The 26,355-nt window shown below is 32.8% G+C and overlaps 2 protein-coding genes and 1 long non-coding RNA gene across 4 annotated transcripts in view; 2 read left to right on the top strand and 1 right to left on the bottom strand.

Annotated features, from left to right (window-relative positions):
- The window catches only part of LOC115882642 (pyrokinin-1 receptor-like), a 248,369-nt gene that overhangs the window by 5,968 nt on the left and 216,046 nt on the right, over positions 1 to 26,355 (bottom strand). The window lies entirely within an intron of this gene.
- Positions 16,303 to 18,345, top strand: LOC115882644. Its single transcript, XM_030900834.1, has 2 exons — positions 16,303 to 16,626; positions 17,833 to 18,345. Exons 1-2 carry the CDS (start codon positions 16,417 to 16,419, stop codon positions 18,010 to 18,012), a joined length of 390 nt encoding a protein of 129 aa, XP_030756694.1. The 5' UTR covers positions 16,303 to 16,416; the 3' UTR covers positions 18,013 to 18,345.
- LOC115882645 lies at positions 19,979 to 25,790 on the top strand. The gene is made up of 2 exons (XR_004050220.1): positions 19,979 to 20,274; positions 25,553 to 25,790. It is a non-coding gene; the product is annotated as an uncharacterized LOC115882645 (long non-coding RNA).

The raw sequence follows: 26,355 nt of genomic DNA, 5'->3' as shown, positions 1-26,355 counted from the left end.
TTCACATGGAGCGGATGGTCCATGTGAAACAGCAAAAAATTGCTTACCAATTAAACTGTACTGTATTCCGTATTTGTAATAACTTTAACACCATACCAATCTTAAAATAAACCCAGCTGAAAATAAAAATCGACAATAAGGTCCATTTTACAAACGAAAATTGTAGTTTTTGATTTTTTACTCCCTATTTTTTAGCGATAAAAACAGCAGATGTATCCTATCTCCCCTAATCGGCAAATATAAACAAATTGCAAATTTATTCTGAATTGCAAAGTCATTGTTTGAAAGACCAAAACCGATTTAAAATACTGAAAAAAGTGGAGAAGTAGGTCAGATGTCCCTATTTTTTATTGTTAGTAGATTTTATATGGTTGAAATCTGAGAACGATCTCATGTTACTAAGGAAAAGCGAACAAATTTGATTCTTTATAGTTATTTGCAGTTTTTTTTTGCTTTTTTATGGTTTTCTCGATATTTTTAAACATGTTTCTATACAATGTCATGCTCGGATTAGATATAAGTATTTTGCATACTATTGTCGTATTTTTTTTTTAATAATTTTTGTCACATTATATCGAAACCCCCAGAAAAACGCCTATGAGGCTTTTTTTGAAAAAAAAAAATTGAAAATTCGAAATTTTTTGGAATTTTTTTAAGAAACATAATTTTTTGATAATATGGCAACATAGGTATTAGATTAAATTTACAAAGAAGAAAATCTAGAAAAGATCCAGTTCTGAAAATTTTAGCAAAAAATCATTTTTTTAGAAATTTTCAAGAGTTATTTTGGACTTATTTGAACAACGATGAAGAGGAAAAATGTTTCTTTTATCTAGATCTACCACGCCTTAAAATACTTGCACTTATTTCTGGGACACCCTGTCTAAAACGCTATAATTTCACAGTCGCTTTGATTCACAATATTTAACATTTTTGTGAAAAACGCCTACAACTGAGATTCAAGTGTGTAATTTAAAAAGATATTTTCAAACTAAATGATAATCCCTTCTCTTGCTGTATTTTCGGAATTATAATGAATAGATATACAAGACAGTTTCACCTGAAATGTGACGGTTATATGAAATATAAGGGGCAACGGCCCAGCTACGTTGAAACATCGGTTACCGATAGATCAGCAAAGTTAAGTGACACACACTTAAGTGACACACACACACTGCTCATGCTCTAAGTATCTCTGGATATCTCGTGAGCAAGAGTTGATTTAGACACTCGCCAAATCGGTAGGACATTGACAATGATATGGCCGAAGACCGAGGTTCGGATTCCGCGTAAACAAAGTAGGCCCCGTCCAGACCAGCAGCAGCAAAAAGGAGACGTTGACTTAAAATACTTTTCCTTTTACTTAGCCGGCTATGATTTTTACTTAAACTAGTTTATATTGTAATAAAATTTGGCATGTTAAACGTATTTGACTTCATAGCACATAAAAGTACCCATAAAATATGGCTGAAAAATTAGAATTGAAAATGAAACTAATAAACTCAGCATTATAAACTAGACACCAATAAGCTGATATTTCAAGTTATGCCAAATTGAAAACGGGTGAATTTTATGGGAGTCGTAAATCTTTGGCAAAATTGATATTTTAGTTTTAAGTTCTTTAAAAATATTAAAATATCTTAATAGAATGATATATCAAGAAGACCAATTTTAAACACAATACCACATATCATACAGATTATAATCTTTGTTTTTTCTTTAATGTTTTTCGTGGTTCCAATTTTCGGAATCGGGTACTAGTTAGGTTACTAGTTTGCGCACATAGCACGCCCACTTATGGCCTATGTTTGAATTGTTTTGAATTATTACATTAGTTTTATTAGGTAATTTGATATTTAAGTAGCTGGGATTAGTTTTAATTAAATAAATATGGCTCAAAATATGGATTCCACCTCTTCCAATATTAAAGACCCTATAAAGAGGCTTAGTTTTACAGCAGATGACGACTTAGCCCTTCTAAGAGAATTTGTTGCTTGTTGCCCTAAACCCACTGGCAGACGCTGAACAATAAAGCACTGGAAATAAGCACTTTAGTCCTTTAATTTTAAAATACCTAGTAAACAAAACAATTTCAAAGTTAGGTTAAGTTTCAATAGCGGACACGACGCGAACAGAATTCTTTCCGATCCGATAACTATAAATTTGTACGCACACTGGTGCGATCACGATCACGATTAGGGATTTAAGTGTACAAACACTTTATTGCTGCCCTGATCGTGATCGTGATCGCGGCCGTAATCGCACCAGTGTGCGTGTGGCTTAAATGAAGAGAGTTAATACCATAGTTAATACCACCTCACGTAAAGGAAATAACACCTGGCCTTATTAACGTCCATGCACGCTATTCGGTTTAGCGATATCTCTCTATTACGCTGTTTATTGTTATTTTACGCGAGTTTATTTTTGCGCACAGGAAATTTTTCTCGTTTGCACATCGTCATAAAAAACAATTTTCGTACCATGAATTAGGGATAAGATTTTTATCTGTATATATATAGTATACCTAATCTGTGACAATACATACATTCTTGATTCCAATTAAACTTTAAGATACGTAATCGAGTGCGCGATTTTTAAATTAATTGTTGCCAACCGAGAACATATATTCGGTGCCAAGCTGACTAACTGGAATTTAAATTTCCCGCTGGGGATTCAGGTGGTAGCTCTGCTGTAAAAAATATCAAGTTGCCACATTTATTTATTTATTTCCTGACATTGTCATTCGTTTTGACATTTCAGTTTTGTATTACGAGTTTTTGGTTTAAATAAATTGTGTTATAGTTTGTGATACTTTATGCTTAAAAATGTTTACCAGCGGACCTTGCAGCCGAACATTGTTGTTTTTAGAGCCACTTTCAGTGCGAAGTGTATAAGCTTAATAGCCGTAAAAAATTCATTGCAACTTTATTAGAATATTTTGAATGGGAAAGCGGTAGTAATAGCCCTTTATGTCCCTTAAGTGCTGTTAAGAGGGTGATGTAAATAATAACCTTTTAATTTATATTTGTTTTCTAAAATATTTTGATTAAAAGAAAATATGTAAAAGTTGACAACGCTGTGCCGGTCAAGCTTAATCACGTGACTAAAAGTTTATTTCATATGAACTATAATTTCTTATTATTCAAATATTCTGAGAAAAAAAAATAAAAGTCGATCCTCTCATCGTGCTTTGATACAACACGACAGTATTTATTTCGGGTATAAAGAAAATCGGGATAAATAATACTAATAATATTTACTACAGGTTTTCGTTCGGGATACATTTAACAGGTTCCCTGTCAATAAACGTCTCCGAAGGTGATGATAAAATTTTCCGACTTTGGGGGAAAACCATACATTTTTATAAGAATATGAATAGAAATTACGTTTTTATGTTAAGGTTACGTAAGTCGGTGCCAAGGTCTCGATACAGCTACTTTTAGAAATAAAAATCGGATTTATTCACTCTTCCATTTTTCGGAACTAAGAAAATGTGAGGGTTTGAAACATTGTCAAGAACAAGCTTTGCAATCGATTTTTGCTTGGTGTTCAATGTTGGCAACATTTTATTTTGATTAAATGATATACAGGGTTATCTTTTTTGTTGTAGGACTTAACCTAAATTGTGTCCAATGAACTTATTTTTATTCCAAAAATACGTAGTCGTTCTACAGGGTTGTTCACCACATACGACACGGAGTATTGTAGCTAAACGATTAGATTTTTACAAATTATAAGTTTTGGGTTCATTGCAGGACTATTAGAGTTACAATTTAAAAATATTTTTACAAGATACAGAGTGTCCCAAATAAATAAAATATAATAAAATATCAAAGTTGTATTCTTTTAACTGGAATACCCTGTATATTATTACATTTTTAGTTTCTGCAATTAAAATAAAGGTAAATTTGATTAAGGTTTATCACACTTAAACCTTACCGTTTTTGAAATATATTTTAATGTTGTGAATTTGCAGTAAAAATTTTAAGGCTTCATTTCTCCAACGGTATCAACGTTTTTAATACTAAATATTTACTGAAGTTTATTTATTGATCAGTTATTGTCTTGCAAAAGTAAAAATAATACTACCTCACACAGAGTGCCTAAAAATTTATTTTAAATAATTTCTAGCTTTAAACGGCAATAACTTGTTTAATGTAAATGTGACACCCTGTATATTTTAGGAGAATCAGATGCACAGTTTAATTGTCTATCAAATTGTATTATACCATTTTTTACCTATCTCTTCAAGTTTTCGTAGAAAATGCATTTTCTTGTAATTTAGACCTAATTTACCAATATACCTATGGAATATTGACATTTTAGATTGTTTTTAGAGCAACAAATGTACAAAATGTATAGGTGCTAATAACGATAACATTACTAGCCCATTTGTATACAAAAAGAAAACTATTTAATTATTTATAAAAGAGTATACCATTAATTAAATATACCATCAGTATTTCCGCCCAAATATTAAGTAATTACATACTTAATTGTGTTAGTTAATAAATTATTCTCAATAAATGTGGATTTGAATCAGACATCAATATAATAATAAGTTTTGAAAATGAACGTCTCTTTTGTTATAAATAAGAATTCGTCAAAAAATTAATACACATACAAAATTCAGTTTTTTAGTATTTGGAGCAATTATTATTAATCAACGCAAACAGTTAGTTAATGTAGTTTGAATACTGGGATCATATTATTTTTTTCTCTTTAACAAATATTTTGGTTAAGTTTTTTTTTTATTTTTTTTTAAATAAACGACCTATATCGACAATATTAGTATCTGTACTCTTTAAAAATTTGTTACATCTTTAAAAATAATCTAAAATGTCAATGTTCCATGGGTATATTGATAAAATGAGGTCTAAATTATAAGTAAATGCATTTTCTACGAAAACTTGAAGAGATAGGTAAGAAATGGTATAATTCAATTTGATAGACAATTAAATTGTGCATCTGATTCTCATAAAATATATAGGATGTTCCATTTAAACTAAACAAGTTATATATTAAGCCGTTTAAAGCTAAAAAATCTAAGCGTTTAGCTTACAGGTTTAAACATTTTTAATATCGCGATGTACCAAAAAACTTTAAAACTGATCTTTAAAACAAAATAAAACCGATATACTACTCTTGCCAAGGCTTTCTTTCAAACTTTAATTAAAGAATCGTCTTCTTTAAAAGAAAATAACTCTATACCCCGTCTAATCCTCCACGAAACTATGCCAAGGTAAGTAAGAAGAAAGTAATTCCTCCAGCAAATATTAACTTTTCCATTAAATAAGTGGATTGCGAGCTTTTTTAATTAACGGCTGTAGGATAATATAATTTTCCTTTTCCAACAAGTGTCGGTTGCCTGTTAGTAATCCGGGCTTAAGGAAGTTTCATTGTAATTTTCCACCTAAGGAAAATGAATGAACAGTGAAAAATTCTCGATAGAAATATATTTATCCAAAAATTAGTTAATTCTCGATAGAAATATATTTATCCAAAAATTAGTTAAGTACGCAGTATTTCTTAATTTGGTTTGGTTGAAAAAGATGCTCGCCAGTTGTATTTTGTTTAAATTCCGATTTTCTCTCTCTCAAATATTTTATATACAGGGTGAGTCTTAAATAAGTGCAAATATTTTCAGGGCTGGTAGATCTCTATAAAAGAAACATATTTTTTCTTTACCGTTTTTCAAATAAGTCCAAAATAACCGAGTTATGAAAATTTCCAAAAAACATTATTTTTTGCTTAAATTTTGGGAACCACTGGATTTTTTTTAGGTTTTTTTTTATTGTAAATTTAATCTACTGCCTATATTGCCATATTATCTGGAAATTATAATTTTTAATTCAAACTAAAAAATATTCCAAAAAAATTTTCAAAAAATTCCAAATTTTCAATTTTTTTCTCTAGAAAGAAAAACAGTATAATTTTTTGTATGATGGAGTTTTTTTTCGACACTACAGTTTTTGTATTTCTATAGTATTTAAGCGTCGTTTTTTTCTTGCGGTGGATGAGATAATTGTCGCTTAAAGCTGCTAAACTGATTAGTCTTGATGCTTATGCTCATGAGTCCTGGAGCACCTGAGCACCCACGTAGTCAGCGTCCCTGAACTAGATAATGAACGTTCATAATTCTATCGTTGACTTAAGCCCCATACTCACACTTCGCTCCTTCCTCGCCTTACTTCCTCGCGTTACTTCCTCACGTTCCTTCGTCCCTTCGCTTCCTTCCTTCGTCCATTCGATGCTTGGAAATTAGTCAGTTATGCAACAACACACCACAAAATATTTTTAATATAGCAGCTGCATGTTTAATACGAAATATCTAGTAACCTCTAAAATTTTTAAAAAATCCGAAAGGCGCATAATTTTTATTTTATAAAACTGCAATTCTTTGTCGTGTCAAAAATAAAAATTGAATTTTAATAATATATTTTTTTTAATAAATCCGAATATTTCAGTATCATGTACAAGGTATATCAGTATGAATGTACAAGGCGAGTCAACAATAGAGTAAAGTTTATTATGTAATTTATATCGAAACCATGAAATATGACATACTAATTAAACGTTAATGATGTCAATCCCCATTTCTTCAGATATTTTTGTAAAGGCATCATGCACATTATTTCTATTTTTTTTATTTTTGTCGCTACGATTACATAAATATGGACATGCATTTTTTCACAAATATGAAGACAATATTGTTTTTTTCTTCCATTTTTTAGACTATTGTGTGTGAATTATTTTTATATCGACTGGCGATTGCTAGATGTACAGGATGTCCCATTTGTGTAGGTTTTATGGGGTTTCTGGTTTATGAGTAGAGATATAAAGATGCTGTTTTCACATCATTGTTCTACTTATTATGGAACTAAATATGCTACATAAGAAATAAGAAATAACTTTGAACTAAGAAGGCTACGATAAATATGTATTTTAATTTTAATAAAAGGTATTTCCAACGACTGCATAGTAAATACCCGGTATAATACCGGGAATAGAAATATACTAATATATAATACCTAATATATATATATATATATATATATATATATATATATATATATATATATATATATATATATATATATATATATATATATATATATATATATATATATATAAGAAATATTGTAGATATACTCGTATTTCTGATATTACTGGTATTATATCGGGTATTTACTATGCAGTCGTTGGAAATACCTTTTATAAAATTAGACTGTTCATCTAAATGTACAGGTATATACCGGATACCCTGATTTTGTTTTGTTCTACCTATTGAATACTTACCCACCGCCCGTGTCTCGTTTTTTCAGGTAGAATGCAGTGACGAAACTAGTTCTTCGTTGGGAGCTGTCTATTTCGAAAAATGACTCAAACCTATGTATTTTTTTAAACAGGACACTCTATATATTATTTTTTATTTTATTTGCCTTGTTATGAGCTTTCTAAAATTATAATATACTCTATATTTATTTATTTAGGTACTGCTAAACTGCTAAATGGCTCTTATTTTATTTAACTTAATTTTACCAGATAATTTTGCTTTGCATCGTGATATTTTGATAAACTACACGGAAACTGAACTTGTGCTGCTTTTAAATACATACATGCCAATAACCAACATTTTACGTCGAATAAATTAGTTGATTGTTTTGATTACCTAATTTAAACCGACTATGTAATAAAGTTAAATAATGCATTTTTACCCCGTTTATGAAAATAAGTATTTTAGAAAGCCCGTAACAAAAATATCGCATTTAAAATAACGTTATATAAGTTTTAGTCAATGTAAAAAAGACAGATTCCAACGAAGAAATAGTTACGCCACTGCATTCTGTACGGGAGACCGTTTTCACCTTTTCGATAAGTGATGATAAAAAGGGGATCGAAAAATGCAATAATTTCAGATTCGCCGTGTATTTTAGGAAGTAAGAGAGCTAGGACATATAGTCTGTGAAACGAATAACTTCTGACAGTTCCCGCGGGCTTTTCTAGTGTTAATTTTATTAGGTTAGCAACTTGCTGCCATGCTGACGCAATGCCGTCACTAATAGAACAGCCTCGGAACGAGATTTATGACGTCACGCTAGTTAGAATAAATAAATATATATCGTAGGCGTACAGCGAAAATCCACTAAGTCACATTTTTGGTTGAATTGGATTAAACACACCACTATGTCCAGTTCTTCACGGTCTTTAACATGAAAAACCCATTAAGTCCGATTTCGGCATCCTTATATTATATTATAAGGATTTTTGAATTATATTCGACACTATTTTTTTCATATGACACAACACTGATGAAGGCTATAATGTTAGCCGAAACGTTTTTTTTAAACAAAAAATGAAAAACCAAATGAAAACTTAATCAGCGTTTTTCCCGAACCTAAATCCCAAGAAAATCAAAAATTTTAGAACAGTTTTACATATAAAATGACAGCGATTTTTATTTCATAGCCATCGCTGACGCCTTTTTTTTCTATGATATTGTATTGTTTGCAAATATAATTTTTCGAACATTGATACTTGCAAAATATGCATAAAAATTTTGTGAATGTAAATTAATACAGCACTATTAGTAGATATTGAATGTTTTTGTTAAATTAGATCGATTTTCAAACCCCAAATTTAAAGTATATTTTACATTTTACCCATTATCTTATGTATCTATTCATTATTTGTATATCGTAAAACATTTGCTGCATTTGTATGGTTCATAGTTTATTTGCCAAAGTTATTTATTACACTAAATAGGTATATATATTGTATTTATTAACTGTGTATTATGTATATTTCATGTAAACTATATCATTTTTAAAATACAAACCAAAAATACGAGGGATAATTATGTTTTCCATGTATTCTACAACATATTTATTAATCCGTAGTATCTAACTAGCGTGACGTCATAAATCTCGCCTGAGGCTGTTCTATTATAGACGCCATTGGTCTGATATTTAGAAATGTCAAAAGCTAATGACATTTTACTTTTGACAATTATGTCACTTCGTGTTGATTTTTTGCACGAAGAGGAAAAATTGTCACTTGTTTTATTATTTTCCTTTTCTATTTCACGAAAGTAAAAAGAGTTACCTATCTGATTCGTTCAGGCCAAAGTCCAGGCACTCAATTTAATGAATATCAGTAACTTTTTTGATAGAGGGATTTTATATTTGCCATGTTGGTAAAAAATAACGGTCAAAATTCAAAGTTATTCATTTTATAGACTATATCTGTATGTAGCATCTTTAGTTTCATAAAAAAGTAACAGCGTAATGTAAAAACCGCATCTTTGTATCTCGACTCATAAACGAAAAAAAATTAATCGATGAGCACGCGTGTATGTTTTGCTTCAAAACCGATAAAAAACAACGAGAAAAAAGAGTTAAACAGACGCGTTTTCATCGTTTTAGCCGCTTCTTGACGCCGGAAAATAACAAAATTGCGGCCGATCGCTGAGAAAAATAGAAATTTAATTACGTCCGAAATTAAAGGAAACAATGAGCTGGAATCGATCAACTGCGTATCTGAAACGAAGATGGTTGCTGAGGAGATAAAATAATAGCTTTTCTGAACGTTTCAAGAAAATAAAAAAGTATCTGTAATTGTTATTCTATGGATCAAATTTTTTTTAATAATAAATTTATTTCCTATATTCGACACCAATTAAACTTTCAGTTACGTAATCGAGGGCGCGATTTTTAAATTCATTGTTTCCAACCATGGGCATATTCGGCACCGGGCTGACTAACTGGAATTTAAATTTCCCATTGGGGATTCAGGTGGTAGCTCTGCTGTAAAAAATGTCAAGTTATTTATTTATTTCCTGACATTCTTATTCATTTTGACACTTTCGTTTTGAATTACGAGTTTTTGGTTTAAATAAATTGACTTGTGATACTTTAAGTTTAAAAATGTTTACTAGCAGACCTTGCAGTCGAGAACGTTGTTCTTTTTAGAACCTCTTTTAGTGCAACAAGTGGTACAAGATAGCTCAATAGCCGTAAAAACCTCATCGCAACCTTATTAGAATATCTTGAACGGCAAAGCGGTAGTAATAGCCCTTTATGTCCCTTAAGTACTGTTGAAAAGGTGAGTTTTGTTGATGTAAATAATAACTGTATATATTTTTATAAAAAAGGAGAAAAAGATTAAACGGCTTAGCCCTCAACAACTCGTAACCGTATACACCAGGGTACACCAGTGCAGGCACGCACACTCACACAACCACACCTATACTAGTGTACATCGATGTAACTGCCTTCAGGCTTCATCAGTACGGCAAAGAATCAGGAAGCGATGAAACCGATCCCAAAACACAAAAAACCAGGAAGCAAACGATGCAACGAGGCACCGTGTGCAACCCAGGAGATTGAAAAAAAAATGCAAAAGCCCGCAATCCTGGGCGACTCTGGTTCTTGGCTGCAAATTGGGGCTTTAGGCTCCCGTTTGCTCGTTTTATTTTCCATCATTTATTTTCGTTTCTTCATCAATATTTTTTTTCAATCTCCTGGGTTGCACACGGTGCCTCGTTGCATCGTTTGCTTCCTGGTTTTTTGTGTTTTGGGATCCGTTTCATCGCTTCCTGATTCCTTACCGTACTGAAGAAGCCTGAAGGCATTACATCGGTGTACACTCAGTGTAGGTGTGGTTGTGTGATTGTGCGTGTCTGCACTGGAGTACACTGCGTATACGGTTACGAGTTGTTGAGGGCTGTTTAATCTTTCTTCTTTTTTTATACATTCCCTCACTATTTATTTCTTGTTCATATTGGTACCACGGCTAAGGGTATTGCGGCGGGTTGCTGTTGGCTACCTCCGTGGCTGTTCTGGACGAAGCCCGCAATCCTGGACGACTCTGGTTCTTGGCTGCAAATTGGGGCTTTAGGCCCCGTTTGCTCGTTTTATTTTCCATCATTTATTTTCGTTTCTTCATCAATATTTTTTTCAATCTCCTGGGTTGCACACGGTGCCTCGTTGCATCATTTGCTTCCTGGTTTTTGTGTTTTTGGGATCCGTTTCATCGCTTCCTGATTCCTTACCGTACTGCCGGAAGAAGCCTGAAGGCAGTTACATCGGTGTACACTAGTGTAGGTGTGGTTGTGTGATTGTGCGTGTCTGCACTGGTGTACACTGGTGTATACGGTTACGAGTTGTTGAGGGCTAAGCCGTTTAATCTTTCTTCTTTTTTTATACATTTCCTCACTATTTATTTCTTGTTCATATTGGTACCACGGCTAAGGGTATTGCGGCGGGTTGCTGTTGGCTACCTCCGTGGCTGTTCTGGACGAAGCCCGCAATCCTGGACGACTCTGGTTCTTGGCTGCAAATTGGGGCTTTAGGCTCCCGTTTGCTCCTTTTATTTTCCATAATTTATTTTCGTTTCTGCATCAATATTTTTTCCATCTCCTGGGTTGCACACGGTGCCTCGTTGCATCGTTTGCTTCCTGGTTTTTGTGTTTTGGGATCCGTTTCATCGCTTCCTGATTCCTTACCGTACTGAAGAAGCCTGAAGGCAGTTACATCGGTGTACACTCAGTGTAGGTGTGGTTGTGTGATTGTGCGTGTCTGCACTGGTGTACACTGGTGTATACGGTTACGAGTTGTTGAGGGCTAAAGCCGTTTAATCTTTTTTCTCCCTCACTATTTATTTCTTGTTCATATTGGTACCACGGCTAAGGGTATTGCGGCGGGTTGCTGTTGGCTACCTCCGTGGCTGTTCTGGACGAAGCCCGCAATCCTGGACGACTCTTGGTTCTTGGCTGCAAATTGGGGCTTTAGGCTCCCTGTTTGCTCGTTTTATTTTCCATCATTTATTTTCGTTTCTTCATCAATATTTTTTCAATCTCCTGGGTTGCACACGGTGCCTCGTTGCATCGTTTGCTTCCTGGTTTTTTGTGTTTTGGGATCGGTTTCATCGCTTCCTGATTCCTTACCGTACTGATGAAGCCTAGAAGGCAGTTACATCGGTGTACACTAGTGTAGGTGTGGTTGTGTGAGTGTGTGAGTGTCTGCACTGGTGTACACTGGTGTATACGGTTACGAGTTGTTGAGGGCTGCCGTTTAATCTTTTTCTTCTTTTATACATTTCCCTCACTATTTCTTCTTGTTCATATTGGTACCACGGCTAAGGGTATTGCGGCGGGTTGCTGTTGGCTACCTCCGTGGCTGTTCTGGACGAAGCCCGCAATCCTGGACGACTCTGGTTCTTGGCTGCAAATTGGGGCTTTAGGCCCCGTTTGCTCGTTTTATTTTCCATCATTTATTTTCGTTTCTTCATCAATATTTTTTTTCAATCTCCTGGGTTGCACACGGTGCCTCGTTGCATCATTTGCTTCCTGGTTTTTTGTGTTTTGGGATCCGTTTCATCGCTTCCTGATTCCTTACCGTACTGAAGAAGCCTGAAGGCAGTTACATCGGTGTACACTAGTGTAGGTGTGGTTGTGTGATTGTGCGTGTCTGCACTGGTGTACACTGGTGTATACGGTTACGAGTTGTTGAGGGCTAAGCCGTTTAATCTTTTTCTTCTTTTTTATACATTTCCCTCACTATTTATTTCTTGTTCATATTGGTACCACGGCTAAGGGTATTGCGGCGGGTTGCTGTTGGCTACCTCCGTGGCTGTTCTGGACGAAGCCCGCAATCCTGGACGACTCTGGTTCTTGGCTGCAAATTGGGGCTTTAGGCTCCCGTTTGCTCGTTTTATTTTCCATCATTTATTTTCGTTTCTTCATCAATATTTTTTTTTTCAATCTCTGCTGCACACGGTGCTCGTTGCATCGTTTGCTTCCTGGTTTTTGTGTTTTGGGATCCGTTTCATCGCTTCCTGATTCCTTACCGTACTGAAGAAGCCTGAAGGCAGTTACATCGGTGTACACTCAGTGTAGGTGTGGTTGTGAGGGATTGTGCGTGTCTGCACTGGTGTACACTGGTGTATACGGTTACGAGTTGTTGAGGGCTAAGCCGTTTAATCTTTTTCTTCTTTTTTATACATTTCCCTCACTATTTATTTCTTGTTCATATTGGTACCACGGCTAAGGGTATTGCGGCGGGTTGCTGTTGGCTACCTCCGTGGCTGTTCTGGACGAAGCCCGCAATCCTGGACGACTCTGGTTCTTGGCTGCAAATTGGGGCTTTAGGCTCCCGTTTGCTCGTTTTATTTTCCATCATTTATTTTCGTTTCTTCATCAATATTTTTTTTCAATCTCCTGGGTTGCACACGGTGCCTCGTTGCATCGTTTGCTTCCTGGTTTTTTGTGTTTTGGGATCCGTTTCATCGCTTCCTGATTCCTTACCGTACTGAAGAAGCCTGAAGGCAGTTACATCGGTGTACACTCAGTGTAGGGTGTGGTTGTGTGATTGTGCGTGTCTGCACTGGTGTACACTGGTGTATACGGTTACGAGTTGTTGAGGGCTAAGCCGTTTAATCTTTTTCTTCTTTTTTTATACATTTCCCTCACTATTTCTTTCTTGTTCATATTGGTACCACGGCTAAGGGGTATTGCGGCGGGTTGCTGTTGGCTACCTGGCTGTTCTGGACGAAGCCCGCAATCCTGGACGACTCTGGTTCTTGGCTGCAAATTGGGGCTTTAGCCCCGTTTGCTCCTTTTATTTTCCATAATTTATTTTCGTTTCTGCATCAATATTTTTTCCATCTCCTGGGTTGCACACGGTGCCTCGTTGCATCGTTTGCTTCCTGGTTTTTTGTGTTTTGGGATCCGTTTCATCGCTTCCTGATTCCTTACCGTACTGAAGAAGCCTGAAGGCAGTTACATCGGTGTACACTAGTGTAGGTGTGGTTGTGTGATTGTGCGTGTCTGCACTGGTGTACACTGGTGTATACGGTTACGAGTTGTTGAGGGCTAAGCCGTTTAATCTTTTTCTTCTTTTTTATACATTTCCCTCACTATTTATTTCTTGTTCATATTGGTACCACGGCTAAGGGTATTGCGGCGGGTTGCTGTTGGCTACCTCCGTGGCTGTTCTGGACGAAGCCCGCAATCCTGGACGACTCTGGTTCTTGGCTGCAAATTGGGGCTTTAGGCTCCCGTTTGCTCGTTTTATTTTCCATCATTTATTTTCGTTTCTTCATCAATATTTTTTCATCTCCTGGGTTGCACACGGTGCCTCGTTGCATCGTTTGCTTCCTGGTTTTTGTGTTTTGGGATCCGTTTCATCGCTTCCTGATTCCTTACGTACTGAAGAAGCCTGAAGGCAGTTACATCGGTGTACACTAGTGTAGGTGTGGTTGTGTGATTGTGCGTGTCTGCACTGGTGTACACTGGTGTATACGGTTACGAGTTGTTGAGGGCTAAGCCGTTTAATCTTTTTCTTCTTTTATTTATTCATTTCACTATTTCTTTCTTGTTCATATTGGTACCACGGCTAAGGGTATTGCGGCGGGTTGCTGTTGGCTACCTCCGTGGCTGTTCTGGACGAAGCCCGCAATCCTGGACGACTCTGGTTCTTGGCTGCAAATTGGGGCTTTAGGCTCCCGTTTGCTCGTTTTATTTTCCATCATTTATTTTCGTTTCTTCATCAATATTTTTTTTCAATCTCCTGGGTTGCACACGGTGCCTCGTTGCATCGTTTGCTTCCTGGTTTTTTGTGTTTTGGGATCGGTTTCATCGCTTCCTGATTCCTTACCGTACTGATGAAGCCTGAAGGCAGTTACATCGGTGTACACTAGTGTAGGTGTGGTTGTGTGAGTGTGTGAGTGTGCGTGTCTGCACTGGAGTACACTGGTGTATACGGTTACGAGTTCTTGAGGGCTAAGCCGTTTAACCTTTTTCTTCTTTTTTATACATTTCCCTCACTATTTCTTTCTTGTTCATATATTTTTATAATTAATTTATTTTTGTTTCTTGAAATATATTGATTAAAAGAAAATATATGTAAAAGTGGACAACGCTGTACCGGTTAAGCTTAATCACGTGACTAAAAGTTTATTTTATATGAACTATATGTAAACTTTTATGTTTGCTTTTACATATTATATGATTATGCTATTTTATAAAAAAAAGTAATATAAAAGTGTTATTAAGCGGTTGGTTGACCGCTAGATTACCCAACCAGACAGCAGGAACCAAAATCCAAATAGCATTTCATGTACTGTTTAACTATCGCAGTTTTAATGTGTTAAATCATAATGTTGACCTGAATATATCGATGAAACTTGTATACACCGCACACATGCTGGCTTTTAGACACTATCATTTCGAAATAATATAGAGCTTAATTGATACCGAAATACTAAAAGCGTTTTGCATTATGTCTACTGTTATAATTCTTAATAATTGACATTAAATTGATATTTCAGTGATAATTTATACTTTATCTATGGTTGTGTCACATACCGTGTCGACAAAAGAGAATCTTGTCCTGAAATTATTCTTCGAGTGTCTTAAGAGGCTATTAAGCTGTACTGTTCGGGTTGCTCTCAGGGGTCGGGTAAAGCGGGTGTGTGGCCGAAGGAAATATATATTATATTTCAGAAATCTGCCTAAGGCTTAGCCCGATCCTGTCTTGTTAATCCACACCTAAAATTCCAGACACACGTGCTTGGATTAAGGCTTGATTAAGGTTTGCAGAGCTTCAGCATTTGCCATAAAATAGCGAGCAATTTGTTACAAAACCACATAAATTATATATCACTGTAATCACAAAACTTCAATCTATTTCCGTATTGTAACGGAATTTTAAATTATGTCCTTATTTTCGAGAAAATTTAGTCCAAACATAAGGAATATTTTGTTGATGTTTGACCATTAAAATCTTAAATACAAAGAAGCTGTCCAAATATGTGCGACAATACGGATATAGCATAATCGTTTATCTTTAATTTCCTTCTTCATTTGTGTAAAAATACCTAGCCAGTTTAACATAAAACGTTAAATGCCGAACGCTTATTTTGCTACTTTTTCGGACTAGTGAAATGTACTCTTTAGGTGTTTTATATGTTCAAAAATACTATCAGATTTAGAATACAGAGTAATTTTTGAAATTTCAACGTTTTTTGATTACATTTTCTGTTGATCTAATCTTTTCTCGAAATTAAATAACCTAATTAACTTAACTTAAGAATCCTAAATTTCCAATAAACAAAAGTAACATTTCTAATGATTTTATTTTTCTATGAATCAGAAAAAGTAAATAAATATATTATTGGCAAAAGCAACAGTCTAGTTCTAGAAACTACTTGTCATACAATTACTCACAATCATTCCACTTCAGACAGATGTGGCTTGAAAACAAGAATTATTTTTACTGATAAGAAACTATTATAAGATACCTACAGGTAGGTATATAAGACAATAACATATTTGACATCAATATTGTAAATCAATATATTTTTTAAAATTATAACATACTCAAGTTAAAAATTAAAACATACACTAGCAAGAAGATGGCAGTCAAAGTTATTATTGTGACGTTTTTTGTATTTGCTACGGTTGTATATGCTTTTCCACCCGCATTAATAGCTAACGGAAAATTAAAAAATACCTATGGTCCAGATATAACAGATGGAAATTGTGCAAGCACACCAGATCAGGATTTAGTTTTCACTGATCACGTTCATAAAACTAAGATTCCGTTCTTTAAAAGAAGTGCCACAGTAAGTAATAATATTTCAAATGTACAGGGTAATTCAAATTTATTTTCACACTAAAATAGTAGTTTTCTAAATTGAGTTCTTTATTTTTTTGGTCCAGTAGACAAAAATAAAAAAAATCCATTACAAATTTCAAAATCAACAGAGCGGTTTTTCAAAATATGACCATTTTTAGACTATTCTCTTCTCTCTTTTGTAAATATTTTAAACTTCTTTATAAAATTAAAATTTTAATCTACAGGGTGACAATTTGAAAACGAACAGTACTTAATATTGCCGCTACAGATGATAGTATGAAAATTTGCCGAAACACGTCAATTTACATATCAAGGGGGACAATTTTTGAGGCATTTTTTGTCGTGTTACTTTCAACCCTTTGACCCCCAGGGCACCTAACCCTAAAATTTTAAATAGCAACCCCTATTTCTTTTTCCATTTTTGTGTTTCTTATAGAATTCTACATAAACTGCATTATTTTTTTGAGAATTTTATAAGGTAAAACACAAAAATGGTAAAAGAAATAGGGGTTGCTATTTAAAATTTTAGGGGTAGGTGCCCTCTGGGGGTCAAAGGGTTGAAAGTAACACGACAACAAATGCCTCAAAAATTGTCCCCCTTGATATGTAAATTGACGTATTTCGCCAAATTTTCATACTATCATCGGTAGAGGTAATATTAAATACTGTTCGTTTTCAAATTGTCACCCAGTATTGTAACAGCAGTTACTCTTTAAAACTAAACATACTAAAATATGCTATATTGCTCGATATTTACAATTTACAAGATAAATTAATATGGGTATACAGGGTAAGTCTTAAATAAGTGCAAATATTGAATTCAGGGTTGGTAGATCTCGATAAAAGAAACATATAAGTGATTAAAGTTTGAAAATTAAAAAAAAATGTATTTAGTGTCGTAACCATAGAGTAAAGCCGTCACCCTAGTAATATCAGAGATTAGGAAATTATATCGTTGGAAAATTTGTGGTGAACAGATAGTTCTAAAAAAAATTCTAAAATATACAGGAGAATTTAAAAGAAAATGCACGATTTTCAAACATCTTTTTTTGCGAAAAAAACCTCATAGACGTGTTCATGGGCTCGAAATATACCACCCCTAAAAATATCTGCACTTATTTAATACTCACCCTGTATATTTGACAATGTTTGACAAAATCATACCACCCGGTATAACATTATATGTTTTTAGTCGACGTATTATGGTGATAAGACAATATACTGCATCAGAGCTATCAATCAAAAATCGGCAGACAGAGGTGGCAATGCCAATGTCACTGAAGGCGGAGTTGGACATAGTTTTGCCACAATTGAAATGGAATCCTACGTAGATCATGGAATCGAATTTATTATTAATATTTACGGAAAATAAATAATATTAATGTTCTTGTATCGAATATTTAATAAAGTAGGTATAAGTTTTTTTTATAATTTTGACATTTAAAGTGACATTTTTGATAATTTTTTGACGATGTTGAAGATGTTTCATTTCACAACCTAAATAGTTACGAAATATTATTTTTTGCAACTGGTGATGAAATAAATCATTCGTCACTGATTAATCGTCAAGTTGATTAAAGAAAAATTATTTAAAAAGTTTCCAGACAATTTATCTATTCTAGACAAGTAATCCTTAAAATGCCGATTTAATGTATTTACTAAATATTTACAGAAAATAACGATTAAAACATATAAAAGTAAACTATATTAAGGACACTTTAAATTATTTTGAATCTCTGTTCGATAAAAATTATTAAAATCTTTAAATAAAATGTGATATTATCAATAATTTAATGTTTTATTTCCCAGTACCATAATGATCAACTTTTATTATTATTACTAATTTATTTTAGTTTATATTGGGTAAGTAAATACCACCTCTGGAACATTATCAATTAGTGATGTGTAGGTATTTCTTTGTAACATCGTGTCGCGCTCCACAACGAATCAGGAACCTGTTACTGAAGAACGACGATCATAATAACGACGAAATTATAAATTATTTATAATCGCTCTTGGAGTTGGCTCGAACCGCAGTAACCGTTCCAGCGACGTGTTTCGTTCTAACTGTCGCGTTCCTAGAGTCACGGGAGTCTGTCACGAACAATCTAACTGGTAACGACCTATACCGCGACGTGTTTCGCTCCAATGCCAGTGGTCGCGCGACTGCTGGAGCGTTCCTAGGGTCTAATTTTCGGCTGTCGCGCTTTGGTCGTTCGCTCTTAGCGCTGATGCTCCCGTTACAGTCGTTACGTTACTTTCGACATCGCGATTTTTGGTAGATCTGGTACTAGGAATTTTTGATTGATAATAAATACATGTTAGGTACATTAGATAATTACAAATAAACATTTTTACAAAAATAAGAATAAACAAAGAAGAAATATGACCGAAAAAAGAAAATTTAGTTAGAGTTATACAGTCTGCAAAGAAAGAGAATTACATTTTACTAACACATGGGTATAAAGTAAGACTGGTTTTATTTTGATTATCTGACATGAATATTTTACTTCTAACTTTTCCACCAATAAGGAATATACGTAGATAAAAACATACACGTAGATAAAAAAGCATATTAATATTATGGCGTAGATATCTCGAATAATGATTCAAATTATGTTACTTTTTATTGTTTAAGCTATAATATTTCTAAAGTAAAAATATTTTAAGAAAAAAGATACAAAAATATAATTATCTTACAAATATATGCATTTTAATTTAAATTAACGGTTATAACGTGTGTCAGAAGGATATAAATCTAAATATTATTAAATATAAATGTAAAACTTATAAAAAGCTATTCTCCAGTCTGAAGAAAAGGTGGCGAATAAAAAGTATTGAATACCAATAAATTATGTTATTTTATATTATTTATTTAACAGTTTTATTTTCAGATTGAAAGCTAATATAACTAAATTCTTCTAGCTATCTGCATATTGTTTATTGTTTACAAATTTGGAGGGTTTATGAATTGTTATTGTTTATGAATTTGTATACGGACACAGAAATAACGGCAAGGATAGGAGTAGGTAGGTACAGTGACCAGAAATACCGCATAGTCGAGAACCTCGGTTACAAAATCGCGGTATTTCTCTGGAACGATCGCTACTGTAACGCGACTCATGTGGAACCGGTATTCCCATCACTATTATCAATTAATAAAAGTAAAATTTTCCGATATACAAATTTCTTATAATTTAGTTTCTCTGAAAACAGACATCAATAATTGCTTTCTAGAAAACGGTTTAAAAAAATACTTGAGTACACTTAAAATGCATACGACTTGATTCTTATTACTGATAAGAAACTCTAAGATACCTACCTATATATAAAGTCAATAATAAAATCGACTTTAGTATTTTAAAACAAGACATCCATCTTTTTCAGGTTTCTTTTTATTTTGTACCAATAAAATAATAGCACAAATATGGAAGTAAAATTTCTTAGTGCGACGATTATTGTATTTTCCACGATTGTATACGCTTCTTCGGTATCATTAATCGATAAAAAGTTAGAAAATACCTATGGTCCAACTATAACAGACGGAAATTGCGATAGTACACCAGATAAAGAGTTGGTCGATAGTGTCAACGTTAAAAAAAATGCAATTCCATTTTTCGAAAGGAGTGATACAGTAAGTAATAATCATATAAGCGAAAGAAGTGAACACAGAAAATATAATATAAATAAAATAATTAATAGTACCTTGTACAGGGTGTTTCAAAAAACATGTGCCACCTCTCGTGGGGGATTCCTCACGTAAAAATAAGATTTATTTTTCATATCAACATAGGTCCGATTCTGCTTTGTTTTGTAACTACAGGGTGTTAAAGTCTTAATAATCTTTCGATTTATTATAATTTTTTTCCAAGTACTTTTAGTGAATCGAATTAAATTTTGAGGGTAAAAGTTACTATAAGTGCTACATATTTTAAGGCTAAAAAAGTGTCGATAAATTCATCAGTGACATGCATATGGATTATCTCTGGAATATTTTTCCAAAAAAAAAACATGTGCGCCGACATTTTTTTTGATATCAAAATTATTTAGGCTATTTATTGTCAATTATAAGTTATCTCGTGATATTTTGTCGAATTCGGCCTCCTTGATGAGATAAAGACAATTTTATTAATCAAAATTAATAAAATCAATATAAAAATAAAATTTATTTATTTATTTATTTATTTATTAATACCAGTTAATTTACAATGTAGAAATACATGATAAACCGCAGAGAGACAGAGCTCTGTACGCGGACCGGTTTAACTTAAAAAATTAACAACTAAAAACTAAAAAACTAAAAAAAAAACTAAGAAAACTAAGAAGTATGAAACAAAAACAAATATAAACACAAACAAAAATAAAGATCAATTACTTATAACTTAAGCTACAGGCGATCAGTATTCCGCTTTAGCCAAAACCTGATAGTTCTCTTCAAATTTTTCTTTTCCACTGTTAAATTTTTCAATTCAGTTGGTAAGAGATTGAAAATTTTTATCGCTTTAATGTAACTGTCTTTATCACTTATTCTTTGCTATTTTTTGGTATAATTATGTTTTTGTTTCTTGTAATACTTTTGGAGTTTATATATTTGTTTTTAAGATCTCATAGTGAAAAGTTATTGCTTCTAAGTTATAAATTTGTTCAATACTTAATGGATTTTTTGTCTATTACAAAGAGTTGTTGTTGATTACTTTCAGTATTCTTCTCTGTAATGTATTTAATAGCGTAAAATAGTTATCATAAGCACCACCCCATGCTATAATACCATAACTAATAACACTTTGAAAGAAGGCATAATAAATTGTTCTAAGCATTTCAACATCCATGTATTTTTCTTAGTTTATAGAAAACAAAAATTAAATATTTAGTCTTGCTAATCAGATATTCAATTTGTTTATCCCATTTTACATTAGAGTCAAAAATAATACCCAAATATTTACAACAATCAACTCTTTTTACATATATGTCTTTAATTTTATTTCAACTAATTTAGGAACACTATCTGAGTAATTTCCAAAGTCATGAAAACAGTCTTATCAATATTTAAAGACAGTTTATTAAGTGCAAGCCAATTTGCAACCTTATCTAGTAGTTCATTCATTTTTTTAATACTTTGCTCCCAAGTGTCCTCAGTAGCAATGATTGCAGTATCATCTGCATACGATATTATACAACCATCCTGTATGCCAATTAATAAATCATTTACATATAAAATAAACATCAATGGCCCAAGGATAGTTCCTTGAGGCACTCCAATAGTTACATCTTTATTCTCGCTTATATAATCATTAATTTTAACTCTCTGCTTTCTATGCTCAAGATAACTTTTCATTAGTTCATTGGCCTTGCCTCTAATTCCCATACATGAAAGCTTATCCAATAATATACCATGATCTACCGTGTCAAAGGCTTTTGCCAGATCTAAAAAAGTTTGTTAATAATTAATAAATTATATATTTTATCTAATTTATTATTAAATATTATTACTATTAGTTATTATTACTATTAGTCCAACCTACAGCAATTTCAAATAAAAAAATAATGGTATTAAATATAATTACAAAAAACCTCATTTTTTTTAAAATTTTAACATCCTGTAACTCTAAAACTATGCATTTCGATACCCATGTTTAAGGAACATTTTTTTTGTATTTTAGTAGTTAATTTCTAACATTCTAACCACAATTTCTCTTGACAGAAGATAATCAAAGGCCAAAATGACATTTCTCGCAAATTTTGTTTTGATAAAATGTTTGATAAATTTTTCTACTCATTGAAAATGTCTACCACTAATTTTAACGTTCTGAATGCTGACATTGAAATTAAAGAAACAAAAGCTTCATTCAGAACCTCGCAATTAGTGGAATAAATTAGTGGTTTCAATTAGCGTAGAAGTTTATTGTTGGGACACCCTGTATACAGAATTATGGTATATCGAAATACTCGTATCAGTCTGAATACTCGTATCAGTCAAGAAATCATACGAAAGTCATACGAAATACTCGTATTAGTCAAATACTCGTATAGTAAACGCCACGAATGTTTGGGAGTGATTCATGGGTCGCTACCATGTGAACTACAGTAAATTCAACCCCAAGATGCACCAAACGTAAACAGAGACATGAGGCAAGCACGTGAACAGGAACGCTGTAGTAATATAACCAGGACCGGCACTAAGGTCGGATATTTCAAATCATAAAATTATATTATGTATATTTTTATGATTTTTTAATATTGTTTATATTTTATGATGGAAATTTATATTATATAAATGGGTAATTATTGGGAAAACTGGAAATCGTCCTATTTTCACCAAAATTGGTATACACCCTATTTTGAGGTCGTAGATTACGAATCTGATCAAACCTAACCAACCAGCGGTCTCTTACTGTTTTTCAGAAAAACGGAAAATAATTTCAACATTGATTTTTTTTTATTTCAGCCCTATAAAGTAATAATTTCACTATATTTTTATTATATCATAGTTTATCTAAAAGCCACACTTGATTGAGGATTGAAAAATGTGCAAAATTTTACTGAAAAACACTTTTCTTAACAAAATAACAAAGAAAATTGAGACCAGATGAAAGTTTGACATTTCATATATTCTTCTTTCTCTCTCCTATGTAATGAGAGAGACAAATATTTGATTTTTTTTCGGGTGATTAGGGATTTTAAATAAATTACCTATTATGAGATTTGACAATAGTTAAATATACCTATATCCACAAAGTTACGCGGAAGAGTTTTAATTACATTGCTTTCAACTTCTATGCTTAGGGGGTTGATATTTTTATGTTATATTATATTAAAAAAAGATTAAACCCCTTCGCAAAGAAGTTATATAAATACTATTTATAAGCACGAAGTTGCATGAAAGAGTTTTGATTGCATTGGTTTCAGCTTCTTTGCGGAGGGGGTTAATCTTTTTTTTATATAATATAACAAAAAAAGATTAACACCCTCCGCATAGAAGTTGTGGCAAACCAAACAAAAATGACCTAACCAAACCAAACAAAACTCTTTCGTGCCACTTCGTGGTTATAAATAGTCAGATCTCGTTGGTAAAATAGCAGTTATGGGAAGGAGCCGTTCCTCAGGCAACCGCCTTTCGTAATCCCAGAATGAGCGAAAAAAACACGCTAAATTTACGTTCAGCATTGGCGACGTTGCTTTAAATGCCAGAAACACATAACCCAACATTTTCAGATTGTTTACAAATTTATTTTAGCAAATTTTCCTCTATTATGCATAGAATTGGTTAAAAAAGTAACAGAAAATAGCAAAGACCTTATTGTTTATTGAATACCTAACAAAATATGTGCGAGAAAACCTTAAAAATATGAGAAATTAAGTAAAATTCTATGTTGAAACTATTTTCCGTTTTTCTGAAAAACGGTAAGAGACCGCCAGGAAAAATGTTCAGATTCGTAATCTACGATCTCAAAATAGGGTGTATACCAATTTTGGTGAAAATCGGACGCGCGATTTCCAGTTTTCTTAATAATTACCTTTAATTATTATCAAACTAAATATATAATTAGAGAAATAAAGTGATGGGAAGGGGGCGGGAATATTAAAATATTACATTACTCTTTGGCACGACCGATTTTAACAAATTTGGTGTTTTTTAAAAGGGCTTAATTTGTCCTTTAAAATAATTATCTTTTTATTTGGTACTACTGATTTTTTTTATTTCCATTATTGACAGCAATATCTGAATATCGGTATAAATAGGTATCTGTTTCTATAATACTATTTGCAAAAAATGCAATGATGTAAACGTTTTTACATCATTTAAAAGACCAATTGCATTATAACATAATTTAATACATTTTAGTTGACAAAAAAAGCACTTAGTTTTAACTTGCTTTCGTAGCCTGCTGTATTATCCGTTTTAAAGTATAACGACATTTTTTTGAAAAACTAGTCAAATAAAAACTTCTATTTTTAAACATAACATTTATTAACATTAGATTTACAAAATTTATAATTTTATTAACATTTACAAAATAATAATTTTATATAAAATATATAACTTTTGACTTTTTGTAGTAGGTACGTGTGTACTAAATTGTAAAAATATTTTATGCAAACATAAATAATATTTTCTCTATTTGTAACTTGTAACTTGTACGAAGTGATCAACAATTATTATTGAAATAGTTGACCGTTCTGATTTTACTCGCTTGGTTGGGAATAAATTTAAAAAGCATTTTTATTTTATCACAGAGTATTCCTTAACGCGCTATGCAAGTCGACCCTGTAAAAAATCTCAATCGCCTACCTCAACGGCTCTATGGCTAGCCGGCCAATCAGGGTAGATTTCGCCGCTGGCTCTCGCCTGACACGTGCTGATCACGCACTGTGCATTCGTTTATATTGGTGCATTTTGAATTTGAATACAGTATAATCTGTTCAAGGTCACATAAAACTTAATTCCAGTGCCGTGGTGTTTCAAGTCATATAATAATCAATATATAATCTGTTGTAATTTGTTGTTTTAACTGTCAAAGTCTTGTCGAAACATATATTTGGTTATAAATATAAAATTGAATGCCCCATTGGTCGCACTGCAAGCACACCAATGGACTGACGCACAAAAACGAATTAATCAAAGAAACGCGATATAGTATCGTCTTTGTCAATCATGCTAACATTTTAGAATAAGTATGAGGAGGGTAGGTAGATGATTAGAGCGGGCCTTTAAAAACCTACGTCTGCGGTAAAAATTTACGTTTTTAATGTAAAAATGATAGCGCGCGTGTCGATTCTAACTTCATCAAGCGATGAATCACTCCCAAACATTCGTGGCGTTTACTATATCTATTCTGTTATTCTATCTGTCTATCCTATATCTCTAAGAACTCTATACACTTGGGCCACGATAGGATATTATCTATTTTTAGGTAACTTATTATGGTGACAAGAAAATATATTGCATTAAAGTTCTCAATCTACGGACTGATCACTTCGGACATGCTAATATCACTGCAGGTGGTGTCGAACATAGTTTTGCTACGATCTTAATGGAATCTGACACAAGTCATGGTATGGAATTTCACATTTATATTTATGCCAATTAGAAAATACTGCCTTCTTTTGTATCGAATATTTGAATATTTAATAAAATAACTTTGTAATTTGTGTCCGACTTATTATTTTCCTTTAATTAAAAGAAAAAATACACAAATCTGCCACAATATAAACTTTTAAGAAGCTCTGAACGTAAGTTAACGATGTTAGCATTATCAGCAGATAATATTAACTTAAAGTTTAGATTGCCTATACAGGGTGTTTCAAAAAACATGTGCCATCTCTCGTAGGAAGATTCTTCTCGTAAAAATAAGATTTATTTTTCATATCAATATAGGGTCCGATTCTGTTTTGTTTCGTGCTGTTATTTAACAGGGTTTTAAAATCTTAATATTTTTTCGATTTATTATAATTTTCTTCCAAGTACTTTTAGCATTTCGAATGAAATTTTGGGGGTAAAAGTTACTATAAATGCGGTTTATTTTAAAGCTGAAAAGGTGTGGACATATTCACCAGGGACGTGCATATGGGTTATCACTAAAATATTTTCCTAAATAATGCATGTACGCCACTGACTTTTTTTTCTCTTGTTAGCGAAATAGTGTAAACAATTTAATGCCGATTAAAAGTTGTCTCGTGATATTTTGCCAATTTCGGCCTCCTTGATGAGATAATC

This window comes from Sitophilus oryzae, unplaced genomic scaffold (assembly GCF_002938485.1).
Source record: "Sitophilus oryzae breed Bouriz unplaced genomic scaffold, Soryzae_2.0 scaffold_179_pilon_pilon, whole genome shotgun sequence".
Classification (NCBI taxonomy): Eukaryota; Metazoa; Arthropoda; class Insecta; order Coleoptera; family Curculionidae; genus Sitophilus; species Sitophilus oryzae.
Note: the sequence above shows the minus strand (reverse complement) of the source record. Positions and strands in the feature narration are given on the sequence as shown.